The following is a 14,774-nucleotide window of genomic DNA, read 5'->3' as shown; positions in this document are numbered from 1 at the left end:
GGGGGCGGGGCCGGGGCTGCCGCGGGGACAAGGAGCAGGGGGCGTCTGCACAAAGTGCTCAGACGCTGGCCCGGCGTCCCGCGCTTAGAAGGTGGCGGCGTCTGGTGACTGTGCTGTGCGGTGGCTGGTTCCGACTCCACGTGGCCACATGTCACCTCTCCCGCTCGACGCAGACCTCCGAGGGCTGGAGAGCCCCCGGGTCGCACGGTCCCCGCGATCAGGGCAGAACAGCTGCTTCCTAGAAGTGCGCAGAGTCTGTCCTGTCCCCTCGGGACTTTCGGTGGCCTTCGGTTATTAGCGTTCTACTTCCTCCGGAGCCCGTTTTGACGACGTGGGTTTTCCTGAGCGCTGTCACGTCACCTGGTTTTCACACGTCGTGGCGTAAAGCTCCCCACTTCCTAACCTCTGAGACTGTGCTGTTTACAGGCGCTCGGCAAACATTTGCTGACAGAGATGGACAGTTTTAGGCTACGTTGTGACATAACCCAGTGAGCGCGGCTGGACTTCTGCCTCCGGGGGAAGAACCAGGGCTCACAGTCGGAAGCTTGGTGTTAGGACACGGTCCCTCTGCCCGGCCTGGGGGCCCCCCACGCGGGGTCAGGAATGAGAAGCAGTTCTTGGCACAAGGGGTCGCCCCGTCCGAGCAGGGACCCGGGGGTGTTGTATTTTCTCCCCCTCAGGTCTTGAGGAGACAGTCTCTTCTGGGTGACGGTGATACTGTGTCCCTCTGTGCGAGCCTAGGGTCTCTACAGCCACTGCGGTGGCGGTTTCATGACACCGTGCCAGACTGTGCGGCATTCGTCACCCACGGTGGACCTGATTCCAGGTCACCACTGAAGGGGGGACATCCAGACGCCTCCTCCCCGCGCGGACAGCCGCATCTTCTCGGGACACGTTTTGAGGCCCAAGGGAATGGTGTGCGGCGGGGGACCGGGTGGGGCGCATGGGGCTGGGTCCCCAGCGAGGCTGGGGCAGATCTGGAGGCAGGAAGAATGGGGGGCCGACACCGGCGGCCGTCAGGGCTTCGTGACTCTCTCGGTTTGAGAGTGCACAGACGGGGGATCGCAGATCAGCCGCCGGAAGGGACGCCGAAGACCCGACAGCTGTCACACGCCCTGCCGCCGGTGGCCCACACGAGGAAGTAACGCGAGGGGTCGGCCAAGCTAAACGTTTTTATTTTGTTTTGCTTCTTAAAATATCATCGAGTGCCAACCGAGGAGAGCCCTCTCCGTCTTGGCTAGTAATGTGACATCGTAGGCCAAGTCCTTGCGTCCCCTCCTTGGGCCATTTGCCATCAAACCGTTGACAAGACAGCCGGTCACTCTCACTGTTAAGATGAACAGGGCAGCGGTCACGAGACAGGGCAGGTCGGTGGCCGGCGGGAGGCCCCAGCGGTGTCAGGATGGTCCCCCGTCTGGCCGGCTCTGGGGACAGCCTTGCCCAGCAGCCCTCGGGGACCGGCCACCTGCCACACGCTCCCGTCCTTCCTGCTCTCGGCACGAACTAATATTGTCTTTTCCTAAATTTCCTTGCAATGTTTTCATAGAAGAAGGACATTCAATAAATATTTTTTCCGGAACTCGGTTTTCGCAAGAGAAAGCACCTCAGGCCCACAAGGACAGCGTTCTTGTCACAGCTATGGAAAAAGGGTGACGACATTTTTCCCTGGGACAGCCATTTCTTCTCGGAACGTTTCGCGCGCTGAGCAGAGCCGGCGGCCACAGAGCGCCAAAGCAAACGCGGGTTTGGCCGCAATGCCGCAGAGGAAGTGCCAGAAAACAGACCTGGAAATAGTATTTTCTGCATCGATTTCAGGCTCCAACTCTCCCGACACAGAAGCGACACCCAGGCCTGTCCAGGGCCACCCCAGACCCGGGAGGGCACCCACAAAACAAACCGCAGACACCTGAGAACGTGCCATTTTAAACAAGAATACTGTATGTGGATGTCTATGGCTACCGATGAATTTTCAATCATGTTTATTTTTCTGAAAGTTAATGAGACGTTTTTCATTTTTAAGAAGTTTTTTCTATCAGGATAAATTCTTCCATTTAAAGCCGATTAATTAATTAGCTTTTATTCTCATCACATTTTCCCGATTGTGGCTCGTGCCACCGAGAGGATTTTTGTTTAGTTTTGTTCTTGTGTTTATGGCCAAATCAGAAGTTTCCTGTTTTCTGCCCCTGCCCCCTGCCATGGTCCAGTCCAATGTCCAAGACTTAAGCTTTGCAGATCTATTTTTAAAACCCATTTTCAGTCAGTGACAAAGTTTGAAACGTGCGGTTCTAGCCACCGACTGGTAAATAAGGTGGACACAATTTCTGCCCGTCGCGCTCATTGTGAAAGGCAGAACACGCGTTACCTAGTTTTTTTTTGTGTCACTATGTTCAGAATTCCCTGGACGGTTATCTTTTCATGTAGGAATAAAAGATCAAAATGCCACATGAAGTAAGTGCTGTACATACAGACATTCACAAAGCTAATTTTTAAATGAAAGGGTGACATACAGGTACAGCCCTATTGCCTCTGTGGCTGGCAGTCGAGTTAACAGAATGGGTTAGGGGTCAGCAGGCTTTTTCTGTAAAGGGCCAGGTAAGTATTCTAGGCTTTGCGGGGCCCGGGTTCTCTGGTGCAGCTACTTAGCCCCGTGATGTGGCCGCACTGCATGCAGGGTAATAAGCGTGCCGTGCCAATAAAACTTTACTGATACACACGGCGGTCCAGATCTGGCCCAGGGGCTGTAGCTTGTCAATCCCTGGAACAGACGAATGCTCGTTCTGTTGTTTTATGGGCATTTCCTCGGCCGGCCAGGATTGAGCCTAGGACACCATCACTCAGATCTCCCTGAATGCACAGGACACGATTTCTTCTCCCTCGGTCTTTCGAGCTCGCAGCAGCCCCGCGCGCCCGCCACACTTCTGTGGTCAGGGCCACACGCGGTTTCCTGCGAGGGAAGAGCCTCGGCTCAGGGCTAGTCGTGGACGGAGCGTGTCGTGCGGTGGAGTAAAATCTGACGGCAAAGCAAGCCATGAGCCACCCAGCCTCGTCGCCCCTCCGAGGCTTCGCGCCACGGACCTCCTGGGCACAGCGGGGACGTCCCGAACTTGACCGGGAATTGCTGCACTTTATAACTCGATTGTTCCCTGAAGAACAAAACCAACGAAAATCAACGTGAAAGGAAAAGCCCATTACGAAGAGGCCGAAACGGAGCTGAACTCTTGAAGGATGCTCATCTGGCCTCTGCGTGGGAGCCAAGGTCGCTTTATTTTGGGATGTTTTCAACTGCACATAACTGTCTGCAAACGCTATTAATTGTGCTCAAACAAGCAGAGGCCCAGAGATAGTTGGGTTGGTTCCAGTCTGGCCTGATGCCAACCAAAAGTCCAGGTTCTTCCATCATCCTTAGCTTGCTGGCCTTCGGGCTTCGCGTTTGTTGTCTCATGGTTACAAAGTGGCTGCTGTGCCTCCAGACATCACATCGACGCTTGAGGGAGGAAGAAGGTGGAGTACGAGCCACGGGCTCCGCTGAGGAAGCGGAAGCCCTCGGCAGGGCTCTACTCGTGTCTTACCTGGCCACGGTTCCCAGCGAGGCTAGGAAAATGGCATTTGTTCTTCTCGATTTCCGTGTGGACATGGACAAAGGAATGAGGTGTAGGGGGCGGTGAGGGGTCGGCGTCCAACAGCGTTTGGCAGAAAGTTTATTACGGCTTTTCATGAGACCCCGGAAGCGGACTCCCCAATCTTATCTCCGGACGCTGAGACTGAAAGAAACAGCTCGTGCGTCAAGGCCAAACCCTGGAGAGTCCGCCCGAAGCTCCGTGCGGGGCCGGCGGAGAAGGCTGCGCACCTGGCCGACCCCGCGGGGGAGGCGCAGGGCGCGGCGTCTGTCCTGCTGCTGTCGCTGTGCTCCCGGCCAGCGCCTGGGCCGTGGGCCTCCGCCAAGCGAGCCCACCACCCCGCACCCCCCTCTCGTCCGAGCCTCCGAAAATCCCTCTTCTGCTTCTAAGCCCAGCTCAGTTTTCTTTTGAGGTTTGACTCAACTGGCATTGCTCCCCGGAACCTCCCAGCTTTTAGGGGTTATCCCCTGCCCCGTCTGAAGGCGTTTGGCTGGTGCCTTTGCATCTGGCTGCGTTGCCGCTGGCGACTCGGTGTCTCCCCAGCTAAACCGTGAGCCCCCGGGGGAGGGGGGCTTCCAGGCCGCGTGTGGTCAGGGCCCCACATGGCCGTTCAAACAGCCTCTGGGCCTTCAAGGCCGTGGGGTTAAAGGTCCCCCAGGCCGCGTGACTCTCAATATACACCCCGAGTGTGGATCCTCGGTGCTGGACTCGGCCACCACGCATGGGGACAGAAACACGTCAGACACCCACAGGGGACGCTTGTGTGTCCAGTAATCATGGCCCCGTGCAGGGGGACGTCAGTGAATGTGTAACTCGACCGTGTCCAGCCCGTTCTGCCCCAGGCCAAGCGTGCATCGATCACTCTGCCGTCCTGGAAGCTGTCCCTGGCTGGGCTGCCCGAGGCCCCCACCCCCACGGTGATGTAACCCCCTCCCCCGGCTCCCACACGGAGCAGTCTGGGACGGGCTCCATCCCCGCCCCTCAGATATAAATAGGGCCTCGGCGGCTGGCCTAGGAAGAGGCCGCTCTTATCCTGGGGACTGGAGCAGGAGGTAAGCCGGGAGCCCTCCAGCCTGTCCCCGGCCCGCACCCCCATCCCCAGCCCCTCTCAGGGCTTAGAGGCCAGGGGCTCCGTGGGGGAGGGAGGGGTGACCTGCTGGAGGACAGTGGCTAAACAGACCCAGGGGCCAGGAGCCAGGGGACAGTGGTGACCTGTGCTGCAGGGGACATTATTACTGGAGACTCAGAAGATGCTGTTCCCTCTGGTCAAGCTGGACTCCTGAGCTGGGCTGCCCCCTGTCCGCCACCGCCCTGTCCTAGCAGATAGCCTGCTTCTCCTCGGGGTGGCCGGGTGGCCGGTCCTCAGGAGCTGGCACGGTGGCAGTCGCAGTGGCCAAGAGTCCGGTCAGAAGCAACAGTGGGGCTGGTCGTGGAGCCGGGGGGAGGGGCCAGGCTCGGGGAGACCAGGACCGCGTCCCCACGGGGTGGTGGCGAGCTGTGGCCCCGTCTCCCTGCACCCCAATCGCCCTGCACCCCCGTCTCCCTGCACCCCAATCACCCTGTACCCGTCTCCCTGCACCCCCACCTCCCTGCATCCCCTGCAGGCGGCAACCAGGCCCCCAGGCTGGGGGTCAGGGCTGAGCAGCCAGGCCCCGCACACCCCGGGCTCGGTCGGCTCATCCGTGGAGTGAGACCAGTGGCGATCCTGGCCTCCTCGGCTCGTGGGGCGTGGTGTAAATTCAGAGAGCTCCCTAGACTTGCAGATCGACCAAGGCAGGCTGACCGTTTTGTCGGGGAGGCGACAGTGGTCGGTGCTGACGTGTGCGGGGGCCGCGTCGGGGGCTCTGGCCCTGAACCCTGGTTCTGCCTCTCACTAGCCGCGTGACCTGGAGCAAGTCGTGGAACCCCAATGTCCCCCTAATTAGTTCAATTAGCAAGTACTCGTCCAGCAGCTACCGTGCCCCAGCGCTTCTGGGGGGATCGTGGTACATGTCCACGAACTAAACAGCAAGAGCCCCGCTCTCCTCCGTGGGGTTCGCGGTCACACAGGAGGCTGGCAGTGAACGCTGAACAGCATAGACGCATAGTACGCGGTGGAGCGACAGGTGATCGGGCTGTAGGGGAAGGGACAGAGAGCAGGGTGAGTGAGTTCGGGGTGCCGGGGTGCCAGACGGCGAGGCGGCCTGGGCGGGGAGGGGGCCTGTCACGAGGGTTGGATGGGCGGACACTCAAAGCGTGGGACGGTGGCTGGCAGGGGTGAGCGTTGTGTGGCTGCGAGCTGCCCCCTGACCGGCTCCACTCGGCCACAGAGCCAGGAGCAGCGGTGGCATGGAGCGGGGAGGGAGGGGAGGGAGGGGACGGCCCGGGCCACCCGCCGCCCGCAGCGCCCCCGCCCAGGCAGCGGCCAATCCCAGCCGAGGGCAAACAGCAGCCGCCTGGACAACGTCCACGAAGTTGCTTCACCCGAAGTCTGGGCCCCGCGGGGTGCGAGGCAGGAGGGGGCTTGTTTACCCCAAACCTGGGCTGGGCGGGGCCTGCTCTGCTCCCGCTGGCTTCTCCCCGATGGCTCTGCCTTCTGTGTGAGGTGACGGGAAGGGATGTTCTCACCACTATGAAAATCAAACAAAACGGAAAACAAAGCCAACCCCCGAGGAGCCCTGCAGACCGCGCCCCGTGGCCGTGGCCGTGTGTCCTGCCTCTGGGTCGCACAGTGTTTTCCCTGGAGGCCGGCGCTGCACCCCGAAACCTGTAGACGGGTGGGCTGGTCCGGGCCCCGCGGCTGCGGGTGAGAGCCGGCCGGCCAGACCTCTGCTGGAGACACTGCTCACCTCCGCAATCCGTTCCAGGCCACGCGGAAGGAGCCGCCCATCCGAGATGAGTCCCGCAGGAGCGAGCCTCGGGGCCACCGTCCTCTGTGTCCTGGCCTGGGCTGGCCTGGCCGCCGGCGACCGGGTGTACATACACCCCTTCCACCTCCTCGTCTACAGCAAGAGCAGCTGCGAGCGGCTGGAGAAGCCCACTGCAGAGCCCGCCCCGCACCCGAGCCTCACGCCGGCCCCCATCCAGGCCAGGGCGCCCCCCGTGGACGAGGAGGCACTGTGGGGACAGCTGGTGCTGGCCGCCCAGAAGCTGGAGGACGGCGACCAGGCGCGGGTGGCTGCGGTGGGCATGCTGCTCAACTTCTTGGGCTCCCGCCTCCACAAGACGCGGGCGGAGATGCGGGGCAGGCCCGGGGCGGCCGTTCTCTCCCCCACGGCCGTCTTCGGCACACTGGCCTCCTTCTACCTGGGGGCCTTGGACCCCACGGCCAGCAGGCTGCAGGCCTTCCTGGGGGTCCCCGGGGAGGGCCAGAGCTGCACGTCCCGTCTGGACGGCCACAAGGTCCTCGCCTCCCTGCAGACGGCCCAGGGCCTCCTCGTGGCCCGGGGCAGGGCCGGCGGCCGGGCCAGGCTGCTCCTGTCCACCGTGCTGGGCCTCTTCACGGTGCCCGGCCTGCGCCTGAAGCAGCCGTTCGTGCAGGGCCTGGCCCGCTTCGCCCCGGTCACCCTCCCGCGCGCCCTGGACCTGGCCACCGACCCAGACCTCGCTGCCGAGAAGATCAACAGGTTCATGGAGGCCGCGACCGGCTGGGACCTGGGCAGCCCCGTAATGGGGCTCAACCCAGACAGCACCCTGCTCTTCGACGCCTACATCCACTTCCAAGGTAAGCCGCCCTCCGGGGGGCTGTGCCCCAGGCGGATGCCACGGGGCCCCCCCGCCCCGTCTCTGGACTTCAGGCCCAGCTGAGCGGGGCCTCGGAGCAGGGCAGAGGAGGTGCCTGGGGCTGCCCTCGAGGAGCCGGGGCGGTGGCCCTGTGGGGCTCCTTGGCTGGGCGTCCACCTGCCCACCCGCTGCCCGGCTGTGGCTGTGGCCGTGTCCTTTCAACCTCGGCTTCCGTCCCCTGCGATGCAGCGAGATGTCGCTGTCTTGGTTACGGGAAGACAGAGGCTCAGAGAAACAAAGTGACTTTTCTGAGGTGGCCCAGCCACAAGCCGGGGACCCGGGACCCAAACCTACGTCCCCTGGCCCCACAGCCCAGCGGCCACTCAGAAGGGCCGGGTTCCTGTGTCTCGAGGTCACCGTCCCGTGTAAAACACCCCGTTAGCTTGCTGGGATCACTTTCGTGGTGGCGTTTATCACCAGCGCGGCTGCACGTCCATTCAGCAAACAGCCGTGAGGATTCAGTGTCTGCGACGCTCTGAGCTGGCATCTCGGGGGGCCGGGCAGGAAGGGGGTGCAGACCTGGCCCGGCAGGTTAAAGTTCAGGGGCCCAGAGCCCGTGGCAAATGGCTGGACACAGCCTGCAGAAGCGCCCGCGTCGGGGAGGCTCAGGGAGCTCCGAGGGACGCTGGGGCGTGGACGGGGGCCTGGGGACGGCCGGGGCAGGAGTGGCTCTGCGTGGGCCTAACTCGGCTGGGCCCAGGCACCCGTGGAAGGCAGGGCTGGAAACACGGGGGGACCGGAGGTAGAGACGCCACGCTGCTGGGAAGGTTGGAGGCCCTCGGTGGCCGGAGCTGCGTGGGCCAGCGTCCTGCCCACAGGGCGTCCCGGGGGCCTGCGCTCGGTGCGGGGCAGGCGTGAGCACCCTGATTGACGGGTGGGCAGGGGAGGGGCATGTCTGAGGGACACGGATGAGGCTCTATCAAGGTGTGCCGCCTCCTGGGGCCAGAAGCCCATGAGCCAGCAGGGAAAGGCCGAGCTGGGCGGGGCTCCGTGATGGCGAGGACCCCGGGGCCTTTAGCTGCAGGAGGGAGAGGACAGAGCCAGCTGCTCAGGTCCCAGGTCCTGGCACAGATGGCACAGGGTGGCCACAGCGTGGCGTGGCCTGCGTCCCCAAGCAGGAAGAAGGGCTCACGGAGACAGACGGTCGTGCCCACGAGGGCAGAGCCAGAGCCGCTGGTGTCATGGAAGGGGCCTCACTTCGGGAAAGCGCCTGTCCACGTGGCCCCGTGGGCCGGAGCCGGACAGGAGGCAGGCGGGACCTGGACACAGGCGAACCAGGCCCAGGACGCCGCAGCGCCGGGTGCTCTGCGGTCCGGCCGCCGTCCGGCCCTCCGGCCTCGCGCCGGGCCTTCCCTGCCTCGGTCTCCGGCAGAGGTGCGGCCACTCCCGCCCGGCCCGGCGTGTCCACGTGACAGAGAGCAGCTGCGCGGCAGCTCCGAGGCCCCCCAGGGCAGCGGCCTAGGGGTCCCCACGCACAGTGGGGTGTCTCCAAATAGCGAGGCGGGTGGCAGGCGACTGGGGTCCCATGAGCTTCTGGCGCCGTTTGCTCAGCACTCACTGTCACCGGGCTGGGATCCAGAGTCTGCGGCCCGGTGACACGTCCTGCGTCCCCTGTTGCTCCAGCGCAGATGAAGGGCTTCTCCCTGTTGGCCGGGCTCCGGGACTTCTGGGTGGACAACGCCACCTCCGTGCCCGTCCCCATGCTCTCGAGCACGGGCACCTTCCAGCACTGGAGTGACACCCACAGCAACCTCTCTGTGACACGAGTGCCTCTCAGTGACAACGCCTGGCTGCTGCTGATCCAGCCCCACCGTGCCTCAGACCTGCCGCAGGCCGAGGCCCTCGCCTTCCAGTATGACCTCCCGATGTGGACCAAGAACCTGTCTCCCAGGTGAGGGGGGCGGCGGGGACACCCCCGGCCCCTCCTGCCCAGGGCGAGAGCACAGTGGGGGACGCAGCACTGCGCTGGCCGAGCCCCGGGCACGGAGCTGTGCAGAGTGGGGACCCTCACGAGACCTGCCTGGTGCGGGAGACACGCTTTTCCCCGTCACCGCCAGAGCCTTTCATTGTCTCAAACTGCCACTGTCCCCACTAAACACGCTTCCCTCCCCCTCCCCCAGCCCTGGCACCCGCTCTCCCACTCCGTGTCCCTGTGACTCTGACTCTGGGGACCTCGTACCGGTGGACTCGGACAGTACTTGTCATCTTGTCGCCTGCTTATTTCCCTTCCCGTAATGTCCTCGAGGTTCCCCGTGTGGCAGCCTGTGTCACATGCCTTCCTTAACACTGATGTCCCTTTGCGTGGACAGACTGCATTTTGCTCGTCCATTTATCCATCGATGGACACTGGGGTCACCCTCCCCCTTTGGCTGCTGTGGGCTTGCTGTGCCACCAGCTCGTGAGGGGTTGCTGTGTCCCTGGGGACACATGTGGGCTCTCGGGAGGCTGGAAGGGGCTTCGCTGAGGGCCGCCTGAGCTGGCGGGTGACGTGTGGGGCACGGAGGCCGACCCCGCCTCCCCCGGCTCCCTCCCTGGGTGGCGCGGGCCTCACAGGGGCCACCGGGGCCTCCCTAACTGCACACTGTCCCCCAGGGCCATCCGCCTGACCGTGCCCCAGCTGGCGCTGCGAGACTCTTATGACGTGCAGGACCTGCTCGCCCAGGCCAAGCTGCCGACACTGCTGGGCGCCGGGGCCAACCTGGGCGGAATCAGCGACAGAGAGCTCAGGGTCGGACAGGTACCGTGCGGCCGAGCCGTCTGTGCGTTCGTGGGGCGGGAGCGTGGACGGGCAGGGCCAGGATGGAGGGGAGGGCGTGGCCAGGCGGGTGTGAGCAGGTGGGGAGGTGCCCGGAGCCCAGGGACTTTTAGAGCAGGTGGGGCCTCCCCGGGTCCACAGCAGGGTCAGCTCTAGGCCGGCAGAGTCAGCGCCCCAAACCGGGGCCACCCTGGGGAACGCCTGCTCAGCGGTGACGAGGGCCTGCTCCCTCTGCTGCTGGGGGAGCTGGTCCCTGCCCCTCCTGGCCCAGAGACCGCGGGGGCGGCCCACGTGCCGAACCGGGGAGGACCCAGCACCGGTGGCCGCGGCGGAGGGGGCGGCAGGTGCAGGGGGACACGGCAGGCCCCAGGGCCACACTGGAGGAGCTGGCGTGTGAGTGAGGGACCCGCGGGCGGGCAGGCACCGTGCCCAGCCCGCCCCTCTGCCCACGCCCGCTGCTTCGCAGGTGCTCAACAGCATCCTCTTTGAGCTCAAAGCCGACGAGGAGGAGCCGCCCACAGAGTCTGCCCGCCAGCCAGCGGGCCCCGAGACCTTGGAGGTGACCCTGAACAGCCCATTCCTGTTCGCCATCTACGAGCAGGACTCCACTGCTGTGCACTTCATGGGCCGCGTGACCAACCCGCTGCGTGGCGTGTGAGCCCGCGGCCCAGCGCAGCGACTCGAACCCGCCCGCGCGTCTCCCGCATCCCTCCAGCGGCTCGGCGCAGGATGGCCAGAGGCCGGGGCCTCAGGGGTGTCCTGGGGACGCCGGGGCCAGGCCAGTTTGTCACCAGGGACGGCCGCTCTGGACGGAGTGTGCACAGCCCAGCGTGTCCCCTCCGTAACTGAGGACAGGGTCGGGCTCGACCGTGAACACGTGCGCCTCTCCTCGGCCGCGTCTGTGTTCAGCTTACGGCGTGGGGGGCCTGCGCCTCGCCCGCGGCGCCCACGGTGCCCGGGGGCTCCCGCTTCCGCCTTCCTCGCCCACGACACGTGTGATTTCTGAAGACCAAGACTCTGAACGTGTGTCAGGTGGCAGTGTCGTGCCTGGTTATCCCGCTATTAATAAACGTCCCCAGCACAGAGCGAGAGACCCGGTCTCCCCTGCGCACCTCCCTTCCGTCTGCCCCGTGTCCTGCCTGTCACTCTGGTGGGACCGGGCCCCACCCACCTCCTAAACCTCGGGCAGGGCCTGAGGGGTGGGCAAGGCGCCCGGGGACTGCGCTTAGCCGGGAACACGGGGCCACAGGGCGGGGCCGGGGAGCAGCCGGAGGCAGTGGGGACGGGCGGCTTCAGGGGTGACCGAGCACTCCCAGAAGTGGGAGTGTCCACTTTCTGCTTTGGCAGCGCCTGCCCTGCACGCTCATGCCCGGCCCCCGGCCGCCCCTCCACGGGGCACCACGGCCACACACCCAGGGCCCGGGGCCCACAGCCCGTGTGAGGATGGGTGGTGGGGTCCGCCGGAGGCCCAGGCCGCAGAGGACAGCGGTGACGTCGCCCAAACCTCAGCTCATCCCCTCGCACCCCAAGTGTGGGAGGCACCTCCCCTGGCTTTGGCGTTCAGGGGCATGGCTGGCCCTCCCGCCTCTGCGGGGTGACCGGGCCTGACGAGGCACGCAGGGGCAGCGTGTGGCTCTGAGGGGCAGGGACGCGGGAGCTGGACGGCTGTGCGACCACGAGCTACTTCCCTGTCCGCCCCCGCCCGCCTCTGAAACGGGAGACGCTCGGGAGAGTAAACCCAGAGCAGCCGCCTTCCCATCCATGGCACTCAGGACGTCACGGGGTCGTGACGTCCGCCCTGTCTACACGTCCTTTTCCAGAAGGCACGGCGGGAATGGCGGCCTTCGCCTTCACCTTCACCTGGGGGCCCCTGCAGGGGGCCGAATGGCCGGAAGACGCCCAGACCGGACCGTGACTGTGAACTTGCACAGTGAGGGGCCTCCACAGGGATGTCACGAACGGCCTAGCGGTGAGGACAGGGCCCGGGCGACCTGTGCCATCTCACGTTCCTCGTAGGAGGGAGGACGGAAAGCCCGCCTGGCACGCTGGGGGGGGCACACAGAGCTGCTCCCCTCGGGCTCAGCGCTCGGGCGCCGGTGGCCCACCAGGACCACGCCCGGAAGCTCCTTTGTGACTTGTGGAACTGCCCACCGAATCGGTGTAGACGTGGGTGATGGTCGACCTTGGAGCTGCCCCTCCAGCCCCCGGCTCATACCCTACCCGCTTCACCGAACACAAGCTCGGCGGGCGGCAGAGGGCCCGGCTTTGCTCCAGGGGTGCGGCAGGCGGGGAGCCCGATGTCATCCCTTGGTCACCCCCAATGGCAGGGGCAGCGCTAACAGTACAGCTGGAGGAAGGAAACGTGTTTTCAACTCCACGTGCAGGAGCAGCTGGCGCTGGGCTGACGGCGACTCCACTTGGTGGGCAGCGGGGGCTTCGGCCGTCGCTAGGAAACGCTGCCAGCCGACCGCGGCTCTCTGTCCCCAAACGCTTTCACAAGTGGGAATCTGGGTCAGGACGCTGCAAGGGTACGAAATCCCGGCACTTCAGAGATCCCTCCACACAAAAACGTTCGTTCTGGGAGTTTGTTTCTCGTGAACATTCTTCACTGAATTCTGGGTCCTGTGGTTGCAAAGTGCTCGCCCAGCAGCCCAGGCGGTCGTCCAGCGACCACGACGCGAGACCTGGAGCGATGACGGCCAGGGGATGCTCCCCACGGCCACCGAGGACAGTCATCGGATCCCAAGTCCTTTACTGAGCTTTGAAAACTGAAGGATTTCTGATCGTTTGTTGCTCGTTTGGCAGCAAAACTCAAGCTGAGCAGACAAGAGGCGCCACAGACTTTCCTGCCACAAGGTTTACGTGGGGACGGCTCTGGATCTGCCACCTGAACGTGTGTGGTGACCGCTGCCGGCCCCCAGGACGTCCCATGCGCAGGCTGGAATCACGGGTCCCCCGAGTCTGAACACCGTGAACGCAGCATGCGTGAAGCTCTGGGGCAGCGTCCTGCGGACGTGAATGTCACTCTATGTGACACCTTCCCTGACCCACTTTTCTAAAGCAGGTTTAGGCTTTTAGCAAAACACGGTAAAGCCCAGAGACCCCACGAGCCCCGCCCCAACGCGCAGCCCCCAACTCCCCCAGGCGGTGCGTCTGTCACGGTCCACACACCTCGAGTCCGCCACTTACGTGAGGGTCACTCTCGGTGCCGTGCTTCCTACGGGTCTGAACACACATGACATGACACGTACCCACCGGTACAGTGTCACATTGAGGGTTTCACTGCCCTAAACCCCTGTGCCCCTGGTTTGTCCCCCCCCAATCCCCGGCCACCACCGAGCCTGTCACCGAACCCATGGTTTGCCTCTCCCAGAAGGTCACGCTGTTGGGTCACACACTGTGCAGCCTCTTCGGATCGGCTTCTGTCACTCAGAGAGTCACACAAAAGGTCCCTGTGTCTCTTCATGGTTGGCAGATCACTTTAGCACTGACCAGCACTGTCATTGGAAGGACCTGTTATCTTACCACCTAATGAAGGGCCTCTGGCTGTCCCCAGCTCTGGCGGCTGTGACGGGGGTCCCCTGGATGTCCCCAGCTCTGGTGCTGTGACAGGGGCGCCCCTGGATGTCCCCAGCTCTGGCGGCTGTGACAGGGGGGCCCCTGGATGTCCCCAGCTCTGGCGGCCTCCGCGTGTGAGCTACATCGCAGGAGGAGCAGGTGCTCTGGGCGGCTCTGGGGGGCTCTGGGGCACTCGCGGACACGGAATGTCGTAGCCATGTGCCCCCACCCAAGTCACCTCGATATTCCGCTGAGTTACCCAGAAAAGGGCGGGTGGCCTGAGCTTTGCCTTAAGTGTTGACAGGCAGGCCCAGACCAGCCAGTCTAGGCAGATTTGGCTCCACTCTGAGGCCATGTCCTTCTGGGGCTTCGCTGTGGCCCGTGGCAGCGCTGGCCCATTCTGGCTGGCGGGAACACGCCGCTGTTCCCGGGCCCTCGGAGCTCCAAGGACCGTCCCCACCGCTGCTTTCCTGGCCCTGATGGCCTCCTCGCCTGGTGCGATCAGTGTTCGGCTGCACGAACCGAGCCGCCCTCCGCGGACGCCCCCTCTGTTCCCCTACGTTCCAGTGTCCTCCGCCTCTGATTCCAAAGCGTCACTCAGGGAGGTGGCCGGCTCTGCATCCTGCAGGACGCCGGGTGGTCAGAGGACCCGCCTGGCCCGCCGACTGCTCTGGGATCCCGTGCCGTGTCCTCCGGCGTCTCGTTGTCAGCTGCATGGGGTGGGGGCACACGTCAGGTCCTCCTGACTTCCGCAGGCTGGATTAATTACACAAGAAAATGTCACAACCCAAATGCCACCTCACAGTGTCCACGGCCCTGCACTGCACTCAGCATCAGGGCAGCTAAGGGACGAGGCTCCGGGCCGGCCTGCAATTCAGCCCGCAAGTGGAAACACATCGAGAGTAGGTGGGACGAGACGGGGTCCTCCTGCCGTCAAATGGGGGTGGCGGTTTGCCGCCCGGTGCTCACGGATCTGGGCCGCCATCCAACGTGATGCTCAGCTGAGGCCAGGCACGGTCACTCTTCTTGGCGACCGTGCCCCTTCGGAGATGCTGACGCTGCGGTGTGATGAGGACAGAGGA

The 14,774-nt window shown here is 64.2% G+C and overlaps 1 protein-coding gene across 2 annotated transcripts; it reads left to right on the top strand.

Annotated features, from left to right (window-relative positions):
* The first annotated feature begins 4,520 nt into the window (after positions 1-4,520).
* On the top strand, positions 4,521-11,225 carry AGT (angiotensinogen). Of its 2 annotated transcripts, none has more exons than XM_039850406.1 (5): positions 4,521-4,669; positions 6,464-7,320; positions 9,003-9,270; positions 9,972-10,116; positions 10,601-11,225. In XM_039850406.1, the coding sequence occupies exons 2-5, from the start codon at positions 6,492-6,494 to the stop codon at positions 10,790-10,792; spliced, it is 1,434 nt and encodes a 477-aa protein (XP_039706340.1). In that variant the 5' UTR covers positions 4,521-4,669; positions 6,464-6,491; the 3' UTR covers positions 10,793-11,225. The 2 variants fall into 2 exon arrangements, with proteins under 2 accessions (XP_039706340.1, XP_039706341.1); XM_039850407.1 differs by having other exon boundaries at positions 4,638-4,668; positions 6,457-7,320.
* Positions 11,226-14,774: the final 3,549 nt, after the last annotated feature.

Source organism: Pteropus medius, unplaced genomic scaffold, assembly GCF_902729225.1.
Source record: "Pteropus medius unplaced genomic scaffold, Ma_sr-lr_union100, whole genome shotgun sequence".
In the NCBI taxonomy this organism is placed as follows: domain Eukaryota; kingdom Metazoa; phylum Chordata; class Mammalia; order Chiroptera; family Pteropodidae; genus Pteropus; species Pteropus medius.
The sequence above is the reverse complement of the archived record's forward strand: the minus strand, read 5'-3'. Positions and strand labels throughout refer to the sequence as shown.